The sequence below is a fragment of the Rissa tridactyla genome, chromosome 9 (genome assembly GCF_028500815.1).
Source record: "Rissa tridactyla isolate bRisTri1 chromosome 9, bRisTri1.patW.cur.20221130, whole genome shotgun sequence".
NCBI lineage: Eukaryota > Metazoa > Chordata > Aves > Charadriiformes > Laridae > Rissa > Rissa tridactyla.
Window position 1 is genome coordinate 43,865,440 of NC_071474.1, and position 18,200 is coordinate 43,883,639.

The following is an 18,200-nucleotide window of genomic DNA, read 5'->3' on the forward strand; positions in this document are numbered from 1 at the left end:
GCGCAGTGCCCCCCCCGCCACCGCCTCCTCCATCCGCGCATGCGCACTGTCCGCGGCGGCACCGCTCCTTCACCGACTCCTCCTCTCGCGCATGCGCAGCGCACTGCGGCTGGGAACGGCGGCGCTTCCGCCCCGTCCCGGGCGGCGCTGAGCATGCGCAGTTTGGCCGCGGCCTGCGGGCGGGAGGGGCGGCTGGGAGCGGCTTCGGGGGCAAAAACGGGGCAGGGCCGGCGGGTAGCGGCGGCTTGTTTCATCCCTCTTCTGACAGGCAGGCGGTGCCAGGCGGGTCCTCGCTCGGGTAGGCCGCGGCCGGGCACCCTTCCTCTGAGAAACCTCATGAAGTACAACCAGGCCGAGTGCCAGGCCCTGCGCCTGAGTCAGGGCAATCCCAAGCACACATACAGGCTGGGTGGGGAATGGATGGAGAGCAGCCCTGAGGAGAGGGAATCAGGGGTGTTGGTGGATGAGAAGCTCAACACGAGCTGGCAATGTGCGCTCGCAGCCCAGAAAGCCAACCGCATCCTGGGCTGCATCCCCGGCAGTGTGGGCAGCAGGGCAAGGGGGGGGATTCTGCCCCTCTGCTCTGCTCTGGGGAGACCCCACCTGCAGTGCTGCGTCCAGCTCTGGAGCCCCCAACATCAGAAGGACATGGACTTGTTGGAGTGAGTCCAGAGGAGGCCACGGAGATGCTCAGAGGGCTGGAGCCCCTCTGCTGTGAGGACAGGCTGAGAGAGTTGGGGGTGTTCAGCCTGGAGAAGAGAAGGCTCTGGGGAGACCTTAGAGCCCCTGCCAGAACCTAAAGGGGCTCCAGGAAAGCTGTGGAGGGACTCTGGATCAGGGAGTGTAGCGCTAGGACAAGGGGTAACAGTTTTAAACTGAAAGAGGGGAGATTTAGCTTGGATATTAGGCAGAAATTTCACTATGAGGGTGGTGAGATGCTGGCCCAGGTTGCCCAGAGAAGCTGTGTCTGCCCCATCCCTGGAGGTGTTCAAGGCCAGACTGGACGGGGCTTTGAGCAGCCTGGTCTGGTGGGAGGTGTCCCTGCCCAGGGCAGGGGGGTTGGAACTAGATGATCTTTAAGGTCCCTTCCAACCCAAACTATTCTGTCATTCTATGAAACCCTCGCTGTCCTGGCAAGCTGCAGCCTGGAGAACGCCAGCGGCAGCAAGCGGATGAGGGTGGCAGGAATGGAATTATGGGCTTGGAGACAAAAAGAACGAAAAGCGCAGGGGAAGAAAAAAAAAAGAGAGTAAATTAGCATCGTGGTCTTACAAAAGGACTAAATCAGTTCTTGTCACCTTATCACCTGTAGCAAGCAAAGATGACTGGTAGTTTCCAAAAATAGTTGGGGGGCAATGATGGAGGTCAACCCAATATAGATAAGTGCAGAATTCTTGTTACCGGACTCCAAGAAGAGTCTCGGCTTCTACTGCAGATCAGTAATTCATATTGTTGCAAATGTGAAAAGAGAGGGACATTTTTCAGAATTCATTTGCAGTCTTTTTGCAGGGATGTGCTTCCTATGTGGAATGTTTTACATTTATTATTATGGCATCTGTACAGGTTTCGGTGAAGAACATTACAAAAGACAAACACAAACACTTGTTTCAAAAAATTTACCAAGTTTGATGCCCACGTGAGGGGCAGCTGGCCAAGAGGTTGCAGCAATTCAGTTGTGAGTACTTTGTGTAGGAATACACATCAGAGTGTGGTTTTGAGTTGGTGGTATTTTTATTTGATTTTGAATTAAAAAGTGATTATAGCTACAGTCAGGGCATGGTAGATGAAGTGTCCTTCTGAAAATAAAGAAAATTCTGTATACGTTTGGGATGACCTTGAGGCAGTCTGTAAAGACAAGAGATTGTCCAACTAAGGTGGCTTGTTGGTAGTTTCCTTTGTTCAGGGCACACATCTGATAAGAGATAATAAGTCACTCTTTGGGGTGCTAGGAGGAGGATTTTTCAGCATATATTTGTTTGGGACTACATCTGTTTCAGTAGCAAACTTAACATAAGAAGAAACTGGATATACTGCATATGAACATCCATCATCAATTTTCATGGAGATAAGATACTGATATTTTACCGGAGTTTTAATATCTTTTTTCACTGCCACATTGTACTGAAGCAGAAATGTATCTGAGACAGCTTCATGAAAATTTTCAAACATCTCTCTTAAATGCCTGGGGTTATTAATATATAGCCCAGTAGTGTTCCGATGGCTTCCATCCTGCATTACCTTGTCTGTCTCTGAAATTCCCCTGACGTGATTCCGCCCATTTCAGGTGCAGCGTTTGAGCACAGGAAAAATATTTTCAGGTGTCTCTCTCAAAAAATAAATTTGTTTCTGTCAAGACATTTTTCTCCAAATTTCAAAAAGTTTATTTTCATGAATAATTAAGAAAATAAGGAAAAACTGAAAACAGAGAAACATCAAGAAAACCAGACAAACTCAGAGGTAACACATGCTTCTTTTGACACTCTGTAAGATTTCAGATACAACACGCAGGGATTCAGGCTCTGGTGACAGGACTTCCCCCAGCTCACTGAAGCTGTACGTGGGATGAACAGTGAGGTACCTGGACGCGTTCGGACCCTCATCTATCAGCGATAACCGACAATTCTATAAAGTTGCAGTAGTTGTGGGAAAAGGGATTTTTTTTCTTGCAAGGAAATAGGGAGCATGATGCTATTTGCCAACAGCAGACAGATATTTTGGAGTTCTTTGGGCAGTTCCGTTCCCCATCCCCTCATCAGGGATCCTTACTCTCTGCCAAGAAGGGTAAAGAGATGCCATTTCCTCGTGTGAAGCAGGCAAAAAATTACTGTTATCAGGCCACTGCCCCAGTTTTAGAGCCTCTGCCAAGTGTGGAAATTGAGGAAGATGCAAATAGCGCATCCCGTGTTTCCCTGGATAACCAGTCCAAAGAAAGGACTGGGCACAGAGGCAGCAAAGGCTGGGGGATCCCTTCTCTCAAATACAAGAAACGGCACTTTTATGCTCGGTAGGGTCCTTTCCCCCCTTGCCTATGGAAAAGGAAAGGTAGATCGGTGGATGGGGCTGCACAAGGCAGCACCGGGACACTTTGGTTATGTTCTACCCACTGGCTGTTGCCGAGACTGCCACGTAGCGGAGCTGCATCCCGGGGAGGTTTCCGCTGCTGTGGGGCTCGGGGCTGATGCTGGGGGGCTAACACCTCCCCACTGCAGCGGTGCCGAGCCAGCATGAGCCCCTGCCCCAGTCTTTGTGCGTGCTCTCAGGCTGGTTTTGCAGCTCCTGCTACTCCAGCCGTGCTGCTAACTGCCTCCGAGCCGTCCCAGTGAAAGCGAGCTTGTATTTTTCTACATGACAGGGCAGCAGCAAAAAGCAAGACTACAGTGTAGACATACCATGTGTCTCTCAGACCCCAAGCGCAACTTTATTTAGACAGACAAAAAAATATAAATAGGTAAATTAAAAAAAAAAAAAAAACCACAAATTTTCTGGGTGATTTTGGAGAGAGCTGCCTCGAGGGTCCGTATTTCTCACACGCGCTCAACTAGGATACCTTCATTTTGCCTTTCTCAGGAGCTGCGTCGTGGATGAGTGGCTGCTCCTCCCCGTTCACCGACAGGATCCTCTTTTCCGGCGGCTGCTCCTCAGGCTGGCGGGCAATCAGCAGACGACAGGTAAGCAGGATCCCAAAGACGAGGGCATGGGCGTACCGCTTGAGTGGATCCCCCACTAGCTGGTGGAAGAAGAGCACGGCCAGCACGAGGAGGAGGAGGAGAAAGTTGGCCACGTCTTTGGGGCGGCCGGGCACCAGTGTCATGACAATGCCACATGCCACTTCCAGGGCACCGATGCTCTTGCGGAGAAGGATGGAGCTGACTCCCATCTTCTTCAGCATGGGGAGGGCCCGCACGTAGCTTTTGTATGCTCGTTTCTGAAATCAAGCAGTAATAGCATAGAACACCATAATGCGAGAAAGTAAAGGCAAAGATGACTTCCGCTGAAACAGATCGATGTGCAGTATGACCTAAAGATCCCTTCAATCATCACAGACCCTTCTGGCACCATATCCAATCTGTATCCTTAAAGTGTCTCTTGGAGGGATATTAACACCGTCAATCTGCGATTCCCCCTTCATAAGCTGTTGTCTCCTCGCCGCAAAACAGTTCTGCAACCTAACACCCATCTTTGGAGCTAGGACCAGGCCAGGTGTACCTTCTCCTGAAACCTGAAGTTATTGATTGCTAGAATTAGCAATGCAGAACCATGTTGTTAAAAAAAAAAAAAAAAATACCTCTCTAAGTGTAGCTTGTCCTTTATAATTAAACACCACCACCTAGTCCCCGCAAAGCCAAGGCACAGCAAGTAAAAACAGAAGTCTCTTTCTACCTTAAAGAACTTACACTACCCCAGTGTCTATGGGCAGTACAATTGTAGCGTGGAACCGTACATCAAAGCTGAGATTCACCAACCCCATCCCGTGCTTACGTACCTTTACGATCTTTTCTGTCCTCAGGTGAAAGCAAGCTGACTTTTGGCATCCTTTGCTCCCTGTTTGTGCTGGATTTAGAAGCTGTATACGTTGCAAGATTCAGCTGCCTTATTGTCTCAGGGAAGAAACAACCTCTCTCCTTACACACATTCAGGTTCTTGCATTTGAACGTTAGGTGCTTGTGGGCGTACCGGCTTTGTTTTTTTCTTTTTTCAATCAAGTATTTCCTCTTTTTTTAATATATTATAATAAAGCTCCTAGTTATCGGAGACACCGAAGTTATTTCCACTTACACTTGAATATACTACCCCTGCAGATGGTTTTGCCATTGTGTTCTCTGCTTTCTGATCAAGGAGAGGGAAATGGAAGCCAAATCTCAGGTATGGAGTTGGTCAGCTCTCACAGGCGCTGATCAGATTGTAGATTTATTTCCGTGTGATTTTTAAAAACCTGCACTACAGGCACACAGAACTTCCCCACTTCTCTGTAACTTTTGCTTCTAAAAAGAGTGGAGACTTCACATGTGGAAAATACACAACTTTGTCATTTTTGCTACTAAATAACTGACGATCTCATGACACATTTACTCTAAGGGTATGCATTGTAAGGATGCATTATAAACCTTCAGTGAATAAAACCTCTCCTCAGAGCAGAGTATTTTGAAACAGTTGTGAAAAACACAGCCTTATAAATGTGCTATCAGCATGTCCTAGAGTACTCTGGTATTTTAAGTATTTTAATAGACAAACTAGCGCATCTGTTCTTTGCTGAATGAAAAACTGCAAGTTTGGTGTTGTAGGTATATAACAAAGGTTCTCTATTTGCTTGGGGGCTTATTGATTGGCAAGATCAGGTTTTCATTAACTGTCTCCACGATGTGACAGACCACCCTGGTACGCAGCCCAGCAAAAGCAGGAAAGCCTAACGAGCCGTGAACATGTTACAATATGGGCTATTAAGAATAACGGCGCTGTGTAATATCCGAGCGCCTCTGCTTTCTTTTTATAAAAACGGAGATCATTCCTACCTGTGGGCCTGACTTTTGGTACAGCAGAAAGGGACAGGGAAGCGAAATATTTTACCAAGCAAGGATTTTTGCAATGCTTCTAAAGTCTCGGTGCTTTTTTTCTGTCCCTCATGTAGCAGAAGCTTAAGAGCTTCGTTTTGTGGCCACTGTGTCTCAGTCTTTTGCTCCTGAGTTACTTCTTGGTGATTTTTTTTCTGCGAGATCCCTGCGCTGGGCGCTGCAATTCAGATGTTACTTGAGAGCTAAGGAAAAAGCAGCTGGGCAGGTGGAGCAAAGGCAGAGAACAGAATGTGCTGGAAACTTCCAGCACTATTTTTTTTTTTAATTTTTTTTTTTTTTAAGGGGCACAAAAATTATACCAACGCTTTTCAGCCACTGCAATAAATGTAACGGGGAGGAGGGGAGGGCGGCAGGAGAAGAAACAAACACAGACAAGGAAGCAAAAGGTGGCAGCCGGTCCCTCGCCTGCCTGCAGCTCGCAGCCGGCAAAGCTCCGCAGCAGGGTTGGCCCTGGGCAGAGAGGAGCTTAAATGGCTCACCAGCCGAGAAATGCCCACCGTGACTTCTCCTTCCACTCCTCACCCCTTTCCCGTTAGGCAAGAGGAGGAGAGGCCCATTTCCCAGGCGAAAGAGAATAATAAGGTGGCTATTAATAATAACTTCTTCTACCAGCTAGGAATCTCAAAGCATGTCCCGGTCACGAATTAATCCCCGCAGAAGTCTGGGGAGGTGGGGACAGTCAGTGTTGTTATCCTTGCTTTAAAGCACAGAATTTTGAGGAGGATCATCTGGCTGCCAAAGCGGGCATCTGCTTTTCCTCCCCCTGGTCCAGGGGGGCAGGTATTCTCCCAGGGATCAGCTGTACCTGCCTGCTACGTGTCTGGCACTTCTTCAGACCTTGCTTTTCAGAGCCCTCTTGTGTCCCCATCTTTTTGCAAGCATGGCTGTGCTGTGCTACCCTATCCCCCTCTCCTCCCCTCCCCATCCTTATCCACAGGAGGATATCCTCCATGGATAGGCACAGATGGAGCCCTGCTAGGATATCCTCGGCACTGCGTATTATTTGTTTCTCTCCGCGTCCATCAAATAAGGAGACAGATAAGCTGCTTCCCTCTCCCTCCCCATCGCTCCGGGGGCTCCAGCGCAGTCACCCTCCGTGTACCCCGCTGCCAACACGGCTTCTGCCGCAAGGTTGTGGGGAGAGAGCCCTAATGCGTCTCCCTCCATCCTGCCACCGCTGTACTCACCATCTCATTGTAGGCATCTCTGCTGAGCCGAGGGGTCAGTTTGATGGTCCCCATAAAGACGAAGAAGAGCCCCAGGGCCACCGAGAGGGCGACAATGGTGATAGTCCTGGGAGATGCCATGGAGCCGCCGGCAACCGGTCCTGGCAACCGGTCCTAGCGAGGCCTTCTGGCTCTGGCTGCCAGCCCGGGCGGGAGGTAGTCAGTCACCATTGAAGGAGATGAGGAATAAAGCTGCAGAGGCAGCGAGGATGACAGCGGGAGGGGGATTCAGCCTCCTCCGCTCAGCAGCTGCCAGGTCCTAATGCCGCTCAGCCAGGCAGCCCTGTGCTGAGCGATGAGCATTCCCACATTCCCACCCCTCCTGACGCCAAGTCATCCTCCGTTTCCTTGCACGTTCCATAAATTACCCGCAGAAAGCCGAAACCCAGCCAGTTCTAGGGATGTGGGATGGCAGCCAAACGCACAGCAGGTTCGCTCACAAGTGGGAAAACAAGGACACGAGAGCAACCTGCTGCGGAGGAAAAGTGGTCGGAGGTCTCTTGTACATAGGCAGCCGTCCATTTCGGATGCTCAGGGACTAATACACAGCAAACAACATATTACTTAATATATTTGCCCCAAAAAAACAAAAAAGATGTCTCTCCTGGAACTTGATGCCCAAAAGGGACAGTGAGGCCACTGTGCCACCCTCCCCCATTGCAGATAAAACCTCTCCTGTATGTTCACCTCTCCAGAGACCAGTGGAAAGGTTTCCTGATCCCCTATTACTTCCTGTTTTAAAGCCATTATCTCTCCCCTCCGCCTCTAACGTGCAACAAATTTCATTTTGACAAAAGCATAGCCAGGCTAAGCAGAAATCCATTCGGGTCTCGCAGCAAGAAGCCAAGGTATAATTTCACAAACCAGAACTGCTGGAAAACTGTATCCCTCGCTATAAACTGAAAATAAAAGGCTGTAACAGCGTGCAAAAATCTCACGCTCATGGGATGGTACAAGAGTGGCACTTCCTGTGCCTGTCACGAATCTCCCCATCACCTCCCCTTCTGGCGTAGTAAGTCTCAAGTCCTAAACCCACGTATTTTAAGCCCCTGTGGCTTGAGAGCTAGCGGTGGTTGTTATTATTCCAAGCCCAGGGTTCCTTAGGACTGGAGTTTAAAGTCTGAAAAACGCAGGCAGCTCTCCCTGTTCCCTTGGGAGTTTATCAGCCATGATCCACCCAGATCAGATAGCAAACTCCTCTTTCAGAGGAGAGAGTCAAATTTAACAGTCTGACTGTAGAAATGCGTTCTGCTACTGGTCTGGCCTAGATGACCGGGATAAACAAAAAGGTAATTTCAATACATAAAAATAAAAATTAAAAAGATAAAATAAAAGAAGCCCTCAAAACAACGTGAAGTTCACAAAACAGAAGGGAACTCCGCTCACTCAGACCTGCCTCCAGGTTTTAGCAGCTCCGTATTTCGAGGAGCTGGAGAGAACTTCATCTAACATTGAGGTTCACTGTTTGCCAGCCAGTGAGCGTGGCAGGACAGATACAAAACACACCACATTTTTTAATTAGCTATTGCAGAGCAACCTGATAAGGAAATAACTTGTTGCTGCTGACATTTTCACAGGGCACTTCATATTTAGGTACCAGCATTAGCGGGGAAGCGGGAGGCAGAGATGGAGAGAGACGCTGAAATTTGTTCTCTCTTCATTTCATTTTACGGAAAAATCTTTCTCATTGTCTCTAACTTACCCACGTGACTGACAGCGATTCAATATTGGGTTTGGAAGTTTATACAGGAAACATTTCCCTGACCCCAAAAACTCAACATTTTCTCTGTAAAGCATGAGGATTTCTAGTTCCTACGGTTTCTTCATAGCAAGTTCGCTATCAACTTGAAAAACACCTGAAATATCCTTGAAGCAAGCAGAGAACTAATGGCATGGCAGTATTAGAAAAATACGGTGGATTTTAGTACTTTGTATTCACATGTCGATGGTGAAAACCCACAATACCAGGGAGAGGGTATTTTCCAGGCTGCTTTAACCAGCAGCCCAAGAGGAGGTTTGCAGGGGAGGAAAAGGTGATGAAGTGTTACCTTTTCACCCCAGCAATCCGAGTGTTTCCTTACAGAACAGTGTGGTTAGGCAACCCAAAATAAGAGCAAAAGACAAATTATTTATTTTTATACAACTTTCAAGGAAATAAGTTAAAATCCTAACTATGTCGCCTCCGGTCTTGAGGACAGGAGGAGGTTGCTGCCCAAGCTCTCGGAGCTGGCGTACCTGCCTCCTCCTCAGCGGGTGAACAGCAGCACCAGCTCACAATGCACAGTATGGGGAAACATGTCAAAGGGTATAGCCAACGTGGGGGCAAACGGCTCTCCTGCCAGCTTCTTCCCCGGGTCAGGCGGGCAGCACAGCCTGCGGAAAGCAGAGCATCCTTTAGAGCGGCAGCAGAAGCCTTCCCACCCTTGTTGGCGGCACAACAGCACCGAGGATGCACTGAGGAGGTATCGCCTGTTTGGCCAACGTCCCTCAGAGTCTGCAGCTGACGCTGGCTGAGGTCTGGAACCATCAATACCGAATCCCAAAGCAGCTCTGAAAACCTCACGGACAAGCTGAAGAGTCAGTGGCGGGTTCAAAGCTCCCTTTCTCACGAGCCAGCCCAGCTGATAGATACTTAACACCCTTAGGAAACAATCCTCAGTTTTGCACTACCTTCACTGGTTACCTGCAGATTTATCACCCGCAAACGGGCCTGCCCCAGACAGAGACTTAGCAACAGGATTAACCCTAAGCAGGTGACTAATCCCCTTGGCTTCACTTCGTTAGCTCGGGGCCAGCCTTCCCACAGTGAACCTCCGTATCCTACATCCAAATGCGCTGTTTTGCTGGGGAAGGATGCACAATGCCATTAGAGCATATTTGTATTATTTTCTATTCTTTACTGATGCATTAAAGCATTCTGCTGGAACGTAAAACCCAAAGAGTACCCGCTGCCTTAAACCGGCGAGTGCAGCCTGCAGGTAAACCCAAAGTAACACAGAAGCATAAACCACTTCTGACCATGCGCTGACTGGTCCCGGGTCACACCAGCAGAACTCACCTAGGGAAACTCAGCCGCAACAAAAACCTTCCTAAAAGCCCAGGTGAGATATTTACGTCCTTGCCTGGACATAACAGGGTCAGTGGAAAGGAAAAGAAGAGGGTGCTCACTCAAGGAAGTTCCTCATGGCTTCGCCCTCTGGCTTGCAGGAGATGTAGAGCAGCCTTCGGATGGACGCGCAGTTTCGGATGGCTCGCACAACCCTGTGATCTGCAAAAACAGACACCGTGCTTTCCCAGAGACCCACCACCACCGCGAGCTCTCCAGAAGGAACGACTGCAACAGCAAACGCCACAGAACTGCAATGAACTGTCAAAAATACAAGGGACAAAAAGAATATACCCATTTTGCCATGTTCTATCTTGGATGCAGGCTCTTAGGAGGCCGGGGATATGACCCACGCTGCTAACAGCTCGGTCAATTTGGCAGGGCAGTGGGAGAAATCCCTCCGCTTCCCAGGGGGGTGAAGGATGAGAGAAAAATTGTTACTTAATTAAGCAGAGGCATGTAAAACCTTCCATGCTTATGAGACGGCATTTGGGCACCAGGACCGGTTTGGAACTTCCCAGTACACCCTGGAGTGAGCCCAGCAGAGACCACTAAGACAGTCAGAGAGCTGGGACACGGTACGCATATGAAGAGTGTGAGGGCTGGTGTTATTCAGCCTGGGGAGGAGAAGGTGAGCAGGGACCCATTTCTATCTTCAGGGGCCTCCTGGGGGATTACAGAGAAGATGGAGCCAGAATCTTCTCAGAGGGGCAGGAGAAGATGATGAGAGGCAACAGATGCGCTACAGCAAGGGGAAATTCTGATTAAACATACTAGGGAAAACATTTTCAGGGGAGGGTGTCCACCCTTGGACACATTCAAACCTCAGCAGGGCTTTATAGCCCTGTGCAACCCTATACAACTCTGAAGTTGGCCTTGCTTTAGTTGAGAGGTTTGTTTGGAACAGTTTGGAGAGTTTAGTTTGGAACAGGCTGCCCAGGGAAGTGGTTGAGGCACCATCCCTGGAGGTATTTAAAAGATGGGTAGACATAGTGCTTAGCGATATGGTTCAGTGATGGTTTTTGTCAGGGTTAGGTTGATGGTTGGACTTGATCTGAAAGGTCCCTTCCAACCTGGGCAATTCTATGAGAGAGTGCTCCACAGGCCTCCAGACGCTCCTTTTCTCCTAAATAATTCTGTGAGCCTATGAAAGGTGGAGAAAAGATTAGAGCCATCTGCTTTAAAGGGAAAGCATAATAAAGGCACTGAAAAAAGCGGATTCTATGGGATTTTAGCTGCTGCCCGCAACAAGGTAAGAAACTAGAGACCAAGCGAGCAGAGGGTTTGGAGACAGCGGAACAGGTCTCACAGAAATCATTCAAAATTCTCTGTTTTCAAGATGAAAATAAATAGCATATTCTCTCACGGAGTCCAGCCCGAGATGGGTTCACCACAGCGACAAGGGGTCGGGCATCCTCCCAAGACGACAGGAGTTGTGGTAACACGGCCTCTGCCTTTCCAGTGCGAAACTCGCAGTTTGAAATTCCTGCGAAGCAAAAAGCAACCACATGAACTGAGCAGAGTCAGTCTCGCCAGACGTTAGGTATTACACGAAGCAGCGCCCTTTGCTGTGTGGAAGTAACCCATTACAATCCCTCCGCTCACTTCTGCTTCCCATTTTTCGGCGATTAGCTTGAAATTTTCTGCCGCGATGAGTTTCAACTCACCATTGAATGCTGCATTCCACCTGGCATCCTCTATCGCCTTCTCCACCACCTCCACACCAATGATCTTGGACACTTGGTGAGCCAGAGAGAGACCGATTGTGCCTGGAAACGAGGGATACAAAAACACTCCGTACATCCACGCTGAAGAAACAAGCCTTTAAATAGCAGGGATCATTTCTGGCACGCAAAGCACCAGCCCTGGGAGCCAGGCTCATGTGGCCACCGCTCACCCGTTCCACAGCAGATGTCGAGGAGGACAGTGTCCCCACCAACCTGACTCAGCTCCCCGACCGCCCGGTACAGAACTTCTGCTCCGCCTGTGTTTACTTGGAAAAAGGCATCCGGAGAGATGCGAAACTTCAGGCCAAGGACTTCTTCGAAGATGTGGGGTTCTCCGTGAAGGAGCTGGAAGGGGGACTGCTCGTGGGAGCAGCGTGTCATAGTGCTAGCAGAGGACGCAAAAACCAGCTGTTAGGAGGCAGCAGAGAAGCAGCCCATTTCCATTTCCGTTCCTGGGGTGCTCGTGTGCAGGGGAGGATGGTTCTGCCCCCAACAACTTTTATTTTGTGTGAGCCTTTCAACAGGATCAAAGAATTCTGAGTCTTTGTATGGGATCTGTAACTTGCACAGCCTAGAACTCATTAAAAGGATCAAAATGACTTCGCGGAACGCGACAGCCCTGGGGTCTGATCCTCAGTTTTGCTGCTAATGTGATTTACTGTCTTGGGAAAGCCACTAGGTTTTTTTTCTTTACTTTCCCAGGCTCATGACTGCCATGAGGTAGAGCCATAGCGTATTTCAGGTCAGGAAAAACAAAAGATGTGGCCATCTTAAAACCACGTCTGCAAGAGGCATCCAAACATCTGTCATTCCCTTCACGCACTCCCTGAACTGGTAGAGTTTGAGTTTGATCAGAGAAGGGCGGGGGGAGGAAAAGGAGGTGGCTTTGTTTCCACTTTTTCGCTATGTCAAGACACGTACCTCTCTTGGAAATAAAGCGAAGTCAAGGCACAGACTGTTCCAGGCCCACACGTGAAGAACTCCTTCAGCAATGCTTTCTGAGTAGCCAGTGCCTCCTGTCGAGAGCCAGAAAGGAAAACCCAGCTGTTCAGGTAATGTGATGAGACACCTCTCCCCAGCGATACACCCAGCAAGCTCAGGTCAGCCAGATACCTGATGTGCCTCTTGCCAGGGGCCCCGTCCTCCACGTACTCACCTGGCCCAGCTCCTGGGGGTGAAAGGTGATGATGGCCATGGTGTGGCCATGGCTGGTGGTGCGTACCACCAGCTCCCGCCAGTGTCCGCCTTCGTGGAAGAGGATGCAGGGCTCCAGGGGGGAGCGACGGATGAACTCCTCATAGCACTGAGCGGAGGGGAAACGGCGCTTGTAGGACAGCAAAGACAACTGCCCTGGTCTTAGCGTAACTCTCTGCTCCCCAAAGGGGTGCCCCTTCCACCAGTATCATCTGGTTTTTCTGTTTGATTTCAATACATCGAGCGAAAGCTCTTTCCAAGGTCTTGGAAGACACGACATTTTAATAATTTCAATTTGTGATTCTTAGGTATTTTAACAGATTGGCAGGAATTCACTGTCACTTGATTAACTTCACCCTTTGGGACAGTTTTGATGCTGCAACATTAAAGTGCAAGTTTTTAAAAAAAATACTTATCCATCAACCAGAGTCAGGCCTGAAACTTTTCAGAACATGAAAATGGACTTGAAAACCCAGCCTAACTAAAATTAATGTTCTCCCAAATAAGAGTAACGGCAGTCCCTCTCTATTCCACAGCCTAGGGACAGACATGACATTTATTTACCTGGGCTACTTGTTTGTGTTTTGGGGGTATGTTCTCCATGCGGTTGGCTTTCACACAGACAATATTTCCTTCTGGAGAGAGACAGACGGGTATTTAATTGTTTTGTTTCAGGGCATCTGAACCAGTGCAGGATCTGCGGAGAGGCCTTTCCCCTGAATTCTCCCATTGTACCAAAAAAAAGAAAAAAGAAAAAACCCCAACAAACTGGTACCTAAGTGCCCCACTGAATCCTGTGATGTTCTGGGTACTCCCAGGCTGCAGGACCTGCCAGAATTCCCTTTGCCAGCGATTACTGTCACCGACGCCCACGAAGAGGTTGGAGCTCTGGGAGCTTTTTAAGTGTCCTCTAGCAACTCCCAAAGGCGTCACCGCGCTGTTCTTAAACTAAGGGAGACGGAGCAGAGCAAGCTGGTTTTAAGCTGGTTTTCTAACTGGAGAATAACGGGCTGGGCTTACGGCAGCCAAGCAGTTGAGGTTGCTTGGAACACAGCATTCCCACTTCAGTTTAAACGCTAAACTTCTGCTGTCAGAGGTAAAACGCATCCGTGGAATTATTTTTTCAATGAGAAAAGAACACAGCAAGCCCCTCCCAGCGCCTCTTGCCACGGATGTTGAGAAGCAAAACCCAGGATCGACGATGTGAAGGAGTTCGCCACGGAGCAGCTCGCAAGGAGCGCACAGCTCACGTCTTCGTTGCACAAAACCCCACTGCCTCACGCATCCCAAATGCTCCGATGTTGCTCTGCTGCCTATGGATGTGCATCCCCCCGCAATGCTCTCCCTGCTCAGCACAGGCTCCTGGAGCACGCCAAAAACACGGCAACAGCATAAGTAAGGATAACAAACTAAATCCTGTGGGGGCTGCTACCACAGCTGTCATCCTTACTGCTGTATTTAGCAAATCAGGAGCCGCTGTTTCTTGAGAAGCTAATGAACTGAGGTTTTAAAATTGCTGCCCTGGGCTGGGTGGTGTTTCTGTCAGCATCCCCCAGGATTCAGGCTTCTAACTCGGGCAGGGGCTGGCATAGCAGAGCCTTGCCCCAACCCGGCCCACGCCAGCAGCTTTCTGCCCAGCTCCCCGTCCTGCACTGACCTCTGCCAGTTCCCACATACAGCCCCACGGTTTTGGGGTTCCCATCTGGTCCTCGGTTCACAGAGAACGTAGATTTGTTTCGGTAGCCATTAATGACGGGCTGAGGGAGAAAAGAAGGAAAAGTAAAGCCTTGGATTAAAAGAAAAAGTAATGGAGGGAAGTCAAAACCCAGCCTGGTTGTTCTGTTGGCAACACGGGAAGGCACACATGAATGTGCAAAACGCAGGAACGGAGCTTGTGCACAAGACGCCCAGTACTTCCCCTTGGGAAGAAGAAATGGCTCTCTGACAGAATGGTGACATCGGGGAAGGTTTGGCTACAAAAAGCGTTCCGGATCACTGGGCTTCTTTCACTCTCCAGCAGTCACAGGCTGCAAAGCAGAAGCTAGCAAGGACTGCCACAGACAGCTTCTCTGCAACCAAGTAATGCCCACCACGAGACTCTTCGGGAGTCAAGTAAGAAACTGTTAGTGGTTCAGTGGGGAGAGTATTCCCATGGGATACTCACCGAAGGGACTACAGGCTGGAGAGGACAGCAGACTCCACCAGGTTTCTGTGCTTCAATGCCCAGCTCCTCAAGATGAGATGCCAGTGCCTGCAAAACCTTCCTCTGGCTTTCGTACTTCACCTGCAGAGGAGTCCTAAGCCAGAAACGCTCTCACAGGATCACACGATGGTGGGCAGCTCTTCGTCACCCACCTCTGGGAAGGCCAACAGGAGGGAATACTGCAAGTGGGATATAGCCCTAGAGGAACTCTGCCTTTCCTATCACTACAGCTGCTTGGAGCAACGGGGAGAGAGAGACATCCTGTGTCCGTGGTCCCCAAGCGCTGGCCTGGAGCACTTGGTCCAACCTGAAGCCCCAGTGAAACAGTTACTCCGCGCTGGACAGGATCACTGTGTGACAGCCCATCCTCTGTGCTGTTGGTGACCACACACACCACCCACGGGGAACCTCCCAGTTCCATCCCTCACAATAACTGACAAATTAAAGCAGCAATAAACGGGGTCTGAAGAGTTTCCAGCATTCAGCGACTAAGACGCTAGGGGTTGTTGCTCAAGGGAGAGAGGAGGGACAGCTGGGGCAGCACGACAGAGAAAAGTCCACGTAAGCACATCTTACCTGCAGCTGCTCTTGATAGGGAAGTCTCCACAGCGGAGTCACCGCATTTGCTAACCTGGAAAGCACAACATCGCGGTAGTGCCCAGAGCTGCTCACCTCCTGATACTTATGGCATAGCACGCCCACCACCTGCTCCATGGGCAGGACTGTTCTGGTGCGGGCTGCGCACCAGAGCTGGCTGTGAACATCCAAACTCCCTTTTCATGGCACCTTCCTGGTGCAGAATACTCGTGGCTGGAAGAGGGACCCAGGAACCACAACCAACCAGTTCTCCAGAGGACAGGCTGAGCCTTTGGCAGAAGACTGACCAGCGATGTGTGGTAACCCAGTTATCTTTCTGATCTGCCTTTAGAGGACAGGGCCAGGAACAGTGTTTTACCCACACAGGGACCCAGAGAGGCCCTGCCGAGCCCTTGGTGAGATCTGATTCCAGGCTGGTAAAGCCAGGGGAATGAGTATTCAAATGTTACTGGGATCAGAAGGGGAAAAAATCCCAAAGTGCAGGCAGAGAAGGGGAAAAAAAAGAGATCATGCTGTAGCTTCATATGGGCTCTGCTGCTTTCTCCCACTGAATAAGAGGCTTTGGGCATCCCTTGCTGCTCCAAGGACAGCCCGAGTCCCATCTCCCTGGAGTTTTCCCCTAAAAGAGCACGATGCTTCTCTCATCGCTCAGTGCATCTGTCCTACATCATCTGCCTGCTCACATTTCCAGCCGCCACTACATCTTTTTCGCTAATGCTGTACTAGATTAAATCCAGCACAGCGAAACGCACTGTTTGTGTGTAGCAGGCAGGGAATTACTGGCTGCGCACTCTCCCTGACCCGGCCACCCGTGCAGCGCCAGTTTAGAGATAAAGATAAACCTCCAAACTTGCCACTACTTATACCTGAGCCAGGGCAAGCAAAAACAAAACACGTATAAGTTGATCTAAAAAAAAAAAAAGAAGACAGAGGAAGGGGGGAGGTGGGTAGGATGCAAACTATCATAACTATCCATCAACTACTGACTCACTGAGCCCGTGGAGAACCTCATCCCACAGCTGGGTAAGCTGCTGTTATTGCTTACAGGGATTTTTGGAGCTGCTTCCAAAGCACCCGATGCCAACTACCTTCATGCACAGAAGCGCAAATAAAATGGACTATTACTTTTTGCTTGCCAGTATGGCAACTGCTCTGCTTCTTTCCCTCTTAGACCTTTTTCTTTGTCTTTTCCATTATTCCTATCCCCAGGCCAAGCTCCAGGGAAGCCAGCTGAGCCCTGGCTCTTCTACTGGGGAGAGCTGGGTGGAGGTGAAACCCCTGACCCACTGCTTGAACCGCTTCAGGTGCTTGGTGCTTTGGAAGAGCCATACCTCTCCTCCCACGAGGAACCTGGCAGGCTGGAGCCCTCCCTGGCCTTTTTCCTCTCCTTCCACTTTGCCGCTGTCTTCTTCTCCATCGGCAGGTTGCGGTCCCCGCCGGGCAGGCTGCTCAGGAGAGCACTGGAAGGGCGAAGGAGCCGGGGCGGTAGCCTCAACGCGCGGGACAGAGCCATGGCGGAGAGGAGAGGGGTCAGCGACATGGCGAGCCCACCGTCAGCCTCGCACCTGGAGATGGGTCGAGAAAAACACCATGCTCGCGGCCAGGAAATTAAACTATTTGGTTTAAAAACATACCCAGGGCCGGTGTGACCCGGGGAAGCATCTGTGCTTTGCTGGGAGCTTCCCTGCCCTGGGAACGGGCGGCTGGATGCGGTGGTCCCCTCCTCGGCCCCGGCCGAGTGGCCCTGCTGCCGGCCATGCTTGCCCGGGGCCCGTCCGCTGCTGCCACGGCTCCTGCCGCTGCCGATCGCTCGCCCCCCCCCGGGCCCAGGGCTCCCACATGGCGGGGAGCGGCCATTCCGCCGCCCCGCACGGCGTTTACGGCCGAGAAACCTCCCTGCGAGGCGGCCGAGCCCCACGCCGGGGCCGGCTCCCCCCACCCCACGCCCGCCTGGGCTCGGTGGCGAGTCCCGCCGCGCTCCTGTGGCCCCCGAGCCTTGCCTCACCTCCCCGTGCCTTGCCGCCTCCCGGTGCACCAGCCCAGCACCGGCTGGGCCGCCTCCCGGAGCGCCGCGGCGGAGCCCGGCACCGCGCCGGGGCGAGGGGCTCCCGCTGGCCCCGCCGGCGGCAGGGGGGGACCGGCCCGTGTCGCCGCACCGCGCAGGCACCGAAACCCGGAGAGGAGCAGCGGGCGGAGCCCGACCCGTCCCGCCCCAGCAGCGCCGTGTCCCGGAGAGTCCCTCCGGAGAGCCGCCCTACCGCCCCCGGGACCGCCGGGGAGGGAACCGGCCCCGGGACACCCCCCCAACACCGACCCCGCAGCGCTCCCGGGATCCCGCGGGCACAGCCCGGCGGATCGGGTGCGCCGGCACTAATTGCAATTAGACCTGGTACCTTGAGGGAGGATCTCAGCACGGACCAATAATTATCTGCGGGCAGTTTTTAAGGATTCTGGTTTCAGACAACCCGGGCATCTCAGAGACAGCCCTTGTCCGGAGATTAACTCCACGCAGCCATCCCTCCAGCCTCCAAAAAGTTAGTTTTTTCTTTTATATAACCACCACATAGTATTCTAGCA

The 18,200-nt window shown here is 51.0% G+C and overlaps 2 protein-coding genes and 1 long non-coding RNA gene across 6 annotated transcripts; 1 reads left to right on the forward strand and 2 right to left on the reverse strand.

Annotated features, from left to right (window-relative positions):
• Positions 1 to 223: 223 nt before the first annotated feature.
• Positions 224 to 5,267, forward strand: LOC128915216 (uncharacterized). 2 transcript variants are annotated; one of them, XR_008468564.1, is made up of 4 exons: positions 243 to 298; positions 1,564 to 2,574; positions 3,568 to 3,668; positions 4,508 to 5,267. It is a non-coding gene; the product is annotated as an uncharacterized LOC128915216 (long non-coding RNA). The 2 variants fall into 2 exon arrangements; XR_008468563.1 differs by having other exon boundaries at positions 224 to 2,574.
• On the reverse strand, positions 2,463 to 8,771 carry TMEM35A (transmembrane protein 35A). Its single transcript, XM_054215297.1, has 2 exons — positions 6,758 to 8,771; positions 2,463 to 3,925 (listed from the first exon to the last, which is right to left on the reverse strand). Exons 1-2 carry the CDS (start codon positions 6,875 to 6,877, stop codon positions 3,539 to 3,541), a joined length of 507 nt encoding a protein of 168 aa, XP_054071272.1. The 5' UTR covers positions 6,878 to 8,771; the 3' UTR covers positions 2,463 to 3,538.
• Positions 8,772 to 8,904: 133 nt separating this feature from the next.
• Positions 8,905 to 17,838, reverse strand: TRMT2B (tRNA methyltransferase 2 homolog B). Of its 3 annotated transcripts, XM_054215295.1 has the most exons (14): positions 17,629 to 17,838; positions 16,955 to 17,188; positions 15,603 to 15,657; positions 14,988 to 15,107; positions 14,481 to 14,580; positions 13,388 to 13,458; positions 12,786 to 12,932; positions 12,551 to 12,645; positions 11,800 to 12,014; positions 11,570 to 11,671; positions 11,269 to 11,388; positions 10,197 to 10,305; positions 9,965 to 10,064; positions 9,031 to 9,169 (listed from the first exon to the last, which is right to left on the reverse strand). In XM_054215295.1, the coding sequence occupies exons 2-13, from the start codon at positions 17,161 to 17,163 to the stop codon at positions 9,965 to 9,967; spliced, it is 1,443 nt and encodes a 480-aa protein (XP_054071270.1). In that variant the 5' UTR covers positions 17,164 to 17,188; positions 17,629 to 17,838; the 3' UTR covers positions 9,031 to 9,169. The 3 variants fall into 3 exon arrangements, with proteins under 3 accessions (XP_054071271.1, XP_054071269.1, XP_054071270.1); XM_054215296.1 differs by lacking the exon at positions 10,197 to 10,305 and having other exon boundaries at positions 8,905 to 9,169; positions 14,988 to 15,074; positions 17,629 to 17,831; XM_054215294.1 differs by lacking the exon at positions 10,197 to 10,305 and having other exon boundaries at positions 8,905 to 9,169; positions 17,629 to 17,821.
• Positions 17,839 to 18,200: the final 362 nt, after the last annotated feature.

What these genes read in the sequence shown, in the direction of transcription:
- TMEM35A (XM_054215297.1), bottom strand. Translation starts at nt 6,877, where the DNA reads ATGGCATCTCCCAGGACTATCACCATTGTCGCCCTCTCGGTGGCCCTG. An exon ending in GAGATGCCTACAATGAGATG is followed by an intron (nt 3,926 to 6,757) that starts GTGAGTACAGCG and finishes GCTTGATTTCAG; the next exon opens with AAACGAGCATACAAAAGCTA.
- TRMT2B (XM_054215294.1), bottom strand. Translation starts at nt 17,163, where the DNA reads ATGTCGCTGACCCCTCTCCTCTCCGCCATGGCTCTGTCCCGCGCGTTG. An exon ending in GTATGTGGGAACTGGCAGAG is followed by an intron (nt 13,459 to 14,480) that starts GTCAGTGCAGGA and finishes GTCTCTCTCCAG; the next exon opens with AAGGAAATATTGTCTGTGTG. An exon ending in AACACAAACAAGTAGCCCAG is followed by an intron (nt 12,933 to 13,387) that starts GTAAATAAATGT and finishes CCCTCCGCTCAG; the next exon opens with TGCTATGAGGAGTTCATCCG.